The following is a 7,850-nucleotide window of genomic DNA, read 5'->3' as shown; positions in this document are numbered from 1 at the left end:
TCCTTTCCAAATTTCATTCCTGGTAACAAGGTGTCACCAGGATAATCAAAACTTTGCCAGATTAGATTTTTATCGTTATCCCACACAACAAGATTCCCATTATCCAGAAGGCGGGCTAGGGGATTAACGTTCCGGATAGGTTCTCTGTAACTAGAAGACCAGATTAGATTACTGCCAGCATCTATAAGCTGCAGGATTCCATCCCTATTGATTCTAAGCACGCCCGGGGATTTTGTAACTGGAATCTCTGAGTTTGCAACCCATACAACCGTCTGAGGTGATATGTTCTTGTACCATATTCCCAAATACCGATTCTTGGAGTTTYTGGGGCTAAAGAATCCAAATTCGAACATATCACCTGCTGAAACTATAGTGTCACCTTCAGCAATGGTCTTATTTGGAGCTATGGTGTCCACTGCAGCATAACTTGTGAGCAGTAAGAATAAGACACTGGATAAGAACAGAGGTACAGTGAAAACCTCCATTGACGTGTCGTTGCTTCTCTGAATATGAATCTATTTTAGTTGTCATTCATTTCTCATAACTTTTTGGTTTGTTGGTGGATTTGAGTTCTAAGACTTGGGATATATAGCTAAATTGGTTGAATTTGCAAGAAGACTAAAATTTCAGCCCTTGGAATAGAGTTTGAAATTTCCATTGGAGTTAGTCAGATAGATGTGATATGTCCTGTTGAAAAGTTATTTCTTACTTCAAACATGGGTGCAAGTTTTAATTAGAAAAAGAATCATGTGCTGCACATTTCTACTCCAACTCCAACCTCTAGAAGATGCTGCAACTCTGAAAACAACCTCCATTAAACCAAGGCCTTCTCATTTTGCATAAAAAAATTAGTATAAACCAAAAGATGACGTCATTACAGTAATCATTCAAAAAACACAAACAAGCATTGCACAGAAACGGGTGGCAGAGCAAGAGTCCGTAGCACATCCGGATCATTGATAGAGTTGGATCAAGGTTCAAATATAATTAAAAACTGTCGTGTGTTCTTGATTGATATGGTTCCGTTTTCATTCTATTTCAATTGCATTAAGATAAAAACCATACAATGAAGAGCCATAACACGAGAGGAGCTGAGCTTGAGCAACAATTTACATTGAAAGATCCAACCATTGGAAAAGGTTCATTGAAACATTTCATCAAACACCTTCAATATCAAATCCTTTATTCCTAACATTTTTAAATATTCAAACAAATACATATATTCTTTTGTAATGATAATAAGGAAAAAAAATACATGTAATTATTATATATATATATATATATATATATATATATATTCTAGAAACAAATGGTCATTGTTTTCATAAGATATTCCATAAAAGCATTGTCTTCCAATTTCTATTAAATAATTAGCAAATTGTCTTTGATTCATATCAGTAAAATCTAAACACAATTATATAATATCCGTATGAAATAAAGACGAAGATGTTCAGAATGTTTTTTTATTAAAACCCCAAAACAACTTGAGTTTTGACTTATTTTATTATAAATATTACATCATCAGTACAACATCCTAAATTAAACAGAAGTTGTAGAAAAAACACAATGTCTATTTGCATCATCCAGGTTCTAAATGACGTGAGGTTTGACGTGACGACGAGATCAAGATTCAAGCCTTACGAGTTACAACGAGGCTATGACATTTATTAAGGCGTGTCCTAAGGCGACACACACGCACATACCCACCCATCCACCATTGTATGTGTTAGTATTTTGAATAATACTTTCGAACAAATTAAATCCATATAAAGTAATAAAACTAAAAAGAACTAAGAACTATTTGATACCAAATATATAAAACTTACATAAAATGATATCAAGAGTGTAAATTCAAGATTAAATACCTTGACACCATAACGCAAATGAGTTATTTAGGACCATGCGTTAGATGCGATTATATGGACATGCACATTATGTAAGTATACAGATATGTGAGTGACGTTAAGGGAAAACCCCAAATAAATGAAAAACTAAGAAACATCCTAATAACCATTCATCTATACAGTATTCAATATACATACATGAGCATACGAGTAATTGAATGTTTTCGGGTTTCTATGCACATGTGCATGTTATACACATGTGCATAGTGTACAAATGAATGATTATTAGGATGTTCCTTAATTTTTCATTTTATTGTAATTTTCCCTTTTAACTTGGCCCATAGACATGTTATACATGTGTGTTTTCTAGCTACTGTAATCACCATGATATAAAACTGCATACTGAAATACGATACACTGCACAAAAGCGTACAACCTTAAGATACACAATACACATAAAAACCATTAATGGTGCATCTGAGAATATGTGATGGCTAAACATATATACGTTCGGAATCAAAATAATGTAATTATTATCGAGGAACTACCAACGTTATAGTGGCTTCATCAACCGTTGAATAGGGGTAGTGATTAGGCAAAATTTCTTCAGCAAAGAAAGCAGGTTGTTTAGGTGGAGGCAATGCACCGTCACCATTCAACATCATAACCACGGAAGACATAGTTGGCCTATCTTGTGCACGGTTTTGCACACACAATAGCCCAACATGTATTGATCGTGTTACCTCTGAGATAATGCACGAGTTGACTAAAGATGGGCTCATGAGCTCGAGGCACCTATTTTCTGTGTAGAGTCTCCATGCCTGAGTGAAAACGAAATCCATGATTAAAAATGAAACACAAACATAATGGCAAACGTTTCAAGAAATATCGGGTTTTTACTTGAAAGTGAGAATTAATGGGAAAAGGTGATCATAATTCATAAGACAACAGCAAACAGATAAATCTAATAATAAGGTTGTGCCACCAGATTTACTTACATATCCAAGAAGGTTATCATTGACATCTTCACGAGAGAATTCTCTGTTTTTCTTCCCACTCACTATCTCCAGAACCAAAACACCAAAACTGAACACATCTGATTTTACAGATATACGCCCGTGAATTGCATACTCGGGTGAAATATAACCACTGCGACAAAACCAAAAAGAATGAGCAACAATAATCAGCAACAATCTTATGGTCCATAGTTTATGAACACTTACTATGTTCCAACCACTTTCTTCGTCTTGGCTGCAATCTGGTCTCCTCCAAACTCTCTAGCAAGCCCAAAATCTGAAATTTTCGGGTTCATGTCGTGATCCAGCAGAATATTGCCGGCTTTCAGGTCTCTGTGGATGATTCGGAAGCGGGAATCTTGATGGAGATAAAGAACACCTCTAGCAATCCCATGAATAATGCAGAAGCGCCGAGGCCATTCAAGCGTTGAACTTTTGGTTTCATCTGCCAACATAACATTACTATAAGTATATATACACAGATAACAAACTAGTCGTTTACTTCATGTACCTCTATTTTAATGTTCATTTCCGGGTACCATCACAATTCTTCTAGCATCAAGTAAATGAGACCCATAATCATCTCTTTATTTCACCTTGCATCATATGTATAAGATGAAATGGAAATGTCGGAATTTAAATGACCATCATTTATGCTGCTCAACATTCGACATTTCCAATTTGTACTATATGGTGCAAGGACAGAGTGATTATGTGCCCATAATTGATATGAAACCCACAAAATGGAGAATGGAGATAAATAACAATGGGCAGTAAAAGCACGAAGAAAGAGGCGAACCAAATAGGAATAAGTCCAAGCTTTTGTTAGACATGTATTCATAAATCAGGATCCTTTCATCTCCATCCATGCAATATCCAAGAAGCTTCACAAGATTCCGATGCTGAAGTCTGCCAACAAAAACAACTTCATTGTAGAACTCATCGTACCCCTGTTCCGAAGTTTTTGAAAGCTGCTTCACAGCGATTTCTTGTCCGCTTTCCAATACTCCCTAAAGATTGTGATTGGTAATATGAGCTTTAATTTTCTATTGAACTAATCTTTAACCAATCTTTATTGAGTGGCATCTTAGATATTTAATTAATGTTTAACCACTCTTATGAAACCAAGAGGCAAATTATATGTTCAATGTTATTCATTGCCTTCATGATACAAGCTTTGCCGTTTATTCATAGACAGTTATGCAGGAAATTACTTACCTTATAAACCGGACCGAAGCCACCTTCCCCAAGTTTATTGTTGATAGAGAAGTTATTGGTAGCCTTGCCTATTTGAGATAAACTAAAAAAATTCAGCTGTAGATCTTCCTTCTCTACATCGGAATAACGTTTATCAATGGCGTGTACCCTGAGACCTACAAAGTGATATGTTGAATTATTATAAACACCGACAAAGAAAATGTATTCTTCTGCTCGTGTTGCATTTTCTGAACACATTTTTCATTTGTTAAAGCCGAATGGACTCATTTGCTTTACCTCTTCCTTTCATGTAAGACCTCTTTTTCTTGCAACAAGCATACACTGCTATGCCCAGGAAGACCAACAAAATTGACAAGACTACAGTGAGTACTTGAAACTTTTTGTTGAAACCAGATTGGAATACTGTAAGACCTTCATCTGAAAAATGCAATAAGTTTATGATATGAATCAATTGGCAAAAATTAAGATTAGCGGCCAAAAGTACTACTAATCGGATGCTTATTAGAATAAACCCTGRAWTTCGAGACCCAGTAATCTCCAATGTCTACGACAAGAATCAAAATACTAGAATGAATCAAAACAATGGGGTGGCCGGTCCCTTAAATAAGCCGTACTCTAATCCTCAAAAATAGGAAACAAACTTATCCTAAGTAACTAATTAATAACTTTCCTAACCAATTAATTAAGAATAAGAAAACTGCGAACAACCCCCTCTACTTGTTTCCTGCCTCTCTTTTGCGATGCTGATATATCCGACCCTAGTGTGGGTCGGGCTGAGACGTATCATTACTCCCGCCCTGAAAATTCACCTTGTCCTCAAGGTGAAAGGCAGGAAACAACTCTACAACCTGATCCATCAGCTCCCATGTGGATTCCTCACGCGTTAAGCCCTCCCATTGAATCAGAACTTCCAAGCCTTGATCACCTTTACGAGTCCCGAGCACATCCACCGGACGACAACCCATCTTCATACCTTCATCTAGACCTGCAGGCAGCTCCAGTTCCACCCGYTGGTCTCCTATCGCCGCTTTCAGCTGCGACACATGGAACACCGGATGTATGGTCAACGATGGCGGCAGTTTCAATTTATAGGCAACCGCTCCCACCCTTTCCAATACTTCAAATGGTCCGTAAAACCGTGGAGCCAACTTCATATTAGCCCGATGAGCCACCGAAATCTGTCTGTACGGCCTCAATTTCAAGTAAACCCGGTCACCCGCTTGAAAACAAACATCTCTCCGCTTGCCATCTGCATGAGTCTTCATGATTTGCTGGGCCCGATGCAACTGTACCTTAAGATCCGTTAGCACCTCATCCCGTTCCGTAAATAGCGGTCCACCTCAAAAGTAGTCGCCGCCCCCTGATCATAACCCAAAATACTTGGAGGATCCCGCCCGTATAACACCTTGAAGGGTGTYGTGCCAATCGAAGAATGGAAAGAAGTGTTATACCAATATTCTGCCCATGGTAACCAACGTGTCCATTGCTTTGGTTTTGAGGAAGAAAAACATCGCAGATAAGTCTCCAAGCCACGGTTAACCACCTTTGTTTGCCCATCCGTCTGGGGGTGGTAAGTTGTACTCCTCTTAAGGAGCGTGAAACACCCCAAATAAAAAATACAACGAAGGTGGGGATACTCTTATCTAGAGAAAACAAACAACCAAGAGTTTTCAAAAGTTAAATGAGTACATCACCGAACAAGGGAAGTAGTTAAGCGTTTACAAATCAAAGAAAAGGACGATAAATAACAACCTAATAATCTAAGCAACTCTATGTCTAGATTATGATCGGGTGTTTCTACCATCTCCAACAAAACACGAAACTCAACCAATAAGCAACGCTCGCTTCACCAAGTGCTTTGACTACAAAAATGACTTTTACGAACTACTCACTTCTCAACCCTTCGACACCCCGCCGCTAAAGGAACCTGGTAAGCAAATCATTTGAAGATAGTGTTAGGCTTACGCCTAGTGAGTTCAAACAATAGGATAAGTGTAACTATAAAACTTTTTATGCGAGAAAGAATGTATAAGTACATATATGTTTATATGTACATATATAACGATATCGTAACTTTAAGCGGTAAAACGAAAGTAAGGCTTAAGAAATACATAGGAGAGTCTAAGCATCCGAAGATGACGGGGGAGACCCGATTTACCGTTGATTGTGATGGAACACAAAGTAAGTCATAGATCAACGTCACAGAGCATCACTTACAGGCTTAACACCATTGACATCAACCTAACCAGTCATGTAGCCGGTCGTGATCTTAAGCTCTTTTCCTCGGAAATTACATAATGATCTCAATGCCTATTTCCGAGTGGAATTGAGGAGATGGATTTGGAAGTTACATAATGATCACAATGCCTAAATCCAAATCACATCAACCTCTTCACAAAACAATTAAATCAATTATAAAAATCGACTTCCAAGCCCATAATGCGCTACACTCCGAAGAAATGCTTTCCGGCAACAACTTATTTATAAGAAAAGAAAGCGTAATTGACAATAAGATTCTCAATTAATTTCTAAGGTACAAAGTACTTCCTTACAACTAAAGGGGTAACTCCATGTAATAATTTATAAGGGCCTCTACAGTTTTTAGGCAGATAAAACTTGTATTGTATAATTCTTCTAGTGAATTTAAGCCATTAACAACCCATGCTAAGGTTGACAACGGGACTCCTAAGTTCATTCACTTTTGATCCAAGGTCTTTAATTCATCTAACATAAAAGAAGTCTTAGGCACTAGAGAAAAAGGCACACAAGACACAACATCAATCTAAGTATAAAGACTCAAAGGTGTGGAGTGAACTCACAATGTAGGATTTAGGAGAAATCCACTTCTTGAACTAACACATGGCTGCAAATAGGACCAAACAGTAGGGTTGATCCTACTCCAAGAGGCAACAACTTAGCATGCTTGAGGGGAAAGGAGACGGCTCAGACTGCCCGGGGCGGCACAACAGCGCAGTGCAGGCGCGGCTGGAGACACGGAAACAGGCGCGTGCAGGGGCACGGAACAACCGCGTGCAGAAGGCACGGGACAGCAGCTGTGTGCAGAAACAGCCGCGTGCAGACGCCCGGAGACAGCAGCTGTGTACGGAAACAGCCACGTGCAGAGCGCGGCGTGACACAGTAGCTACTGCTGCTGCTGTTTGGTCCGGTGCAGACAGTCACGGACACAGCACGACAAAGCAGCTACTGCTGCTGTTTGGTGCGGCGCAGACAGCACCTGCTGTTGGCGGTCTAAGGAGCGACGGAAACGCGCAGGTAGTCACCTGCTGCTGCTGTTTGGTCCGAGAAGCGACGGAAACGCACGCAGTCACCTGCTGCTGCTGTTTGGTCCGAGAAGCGACGGAAACGGAAGCAGTCACCTGCTGCTGCTGCTGTTTGGTCCGAGAAGCGACGGAAACGCGCAGGTAATCACCTGCTGCTGCTGTTTGCTGATTCCACTCCGCCGGCTAACGAACAACTAGCAGCTGCCGTTTCTTCCTTCAAACCAACAGCACAGCTGCTTCCTTCCAGACTAGGCAACTTCGGCTGCTCTCCCCTTCCCTTTTTCCTTCCTTCACTTGAAGAAGGCACCTACCTTTCTTTCCTTTTTCTTCTCCTCCTTTCTTTTCTTTTCTTTTCTTTTTGTTTTCACGGAAGCAGTCCCCTTTCTCCTAAATAGAATCCTAACTCCACCATTTACATGGGAGTTATAAACCTCCATGGAAAAAGGGAACCCTTTAGAAACCCTGGAATTCGAGACCCAGTAATCTCCAAT

The 7,850-nt window shown here is 39.5% G+C and overlaps 2 protein-coding genes across 2 annotated transcripts in view; both read right to left on the bottom strand.

Moving 5' to 3' along the window:
- Positions 1-2: 2 nt before the first annotated feature.
- LOC112525915 (G-type lectin S-receptor-like serine/threonine-protein kinase At4g27290) lies at positions 3-590 on the bottom strand (the record flags this gene model as incomplete). Its single annotated transcript, XM_025136234.1, has 1 exon — positions 3-590. A coding segment is annotated over exon 1 (483 nt), but the record flags the coding sequence as incomplete, so codon positions are not given.
- A 1,644-nt stretch (positions 591-2,234) lies between these two features.
- Positions 2,235-7,850, bottom strand: part of LOC112515458 (G-type lectin S-receptor-like serine/threonine-protein kinase At4g27290) — a 9,338-nt gene continuing 3,722 nt past the window's right edge. The window contains exons 2-7 of the mRNA XM_025122298.1: positions 4,355-4,495; positions 4,079-4,233; positions 3,660-3,870; positions 3,068-3,305; positions 2,843-2,993; positions 2,235-2,665 (exon numbers count right to left, since the gene is read on the bottom strand). Coding sequence (XP_024978066.1) covers positions 2,378-2,665; positions 2,843-2,993; positions 3,068-3,305; positions 3,660-3,870; positions 4,079-4,233; positions 4,355-4,495 — 1,184 coding nt within the window. The 3' untranslated portion in view covers positions 2,235-2,377. The remainder of the gene's footprint in view (positions 2,666-2,842; positions 2,994-3,067; positions 3,306-3,659; positions 3,871-4,078; positions 4,234-4,354; positions 4,496-7,850) is intronic.

This window comes from Cynara cardunculus (assembly GCF_001531365.2).
Source record: "Cynara cardunculus var. scolymus isolate 2C chromosome LG 1, CcrdV1, whole genome shotgun sequence".
In the NCBI taxonomy this organism is placed as follows: Eukaryota; Viridiplantae; Streptophyta; class Magnoliopsida; order Asterales; family Asteraceae; genus Cynara; species Cynara cardunculus.
This window is presented reverse-complemented; position numbering and strand designations above follow the sequence as displayed.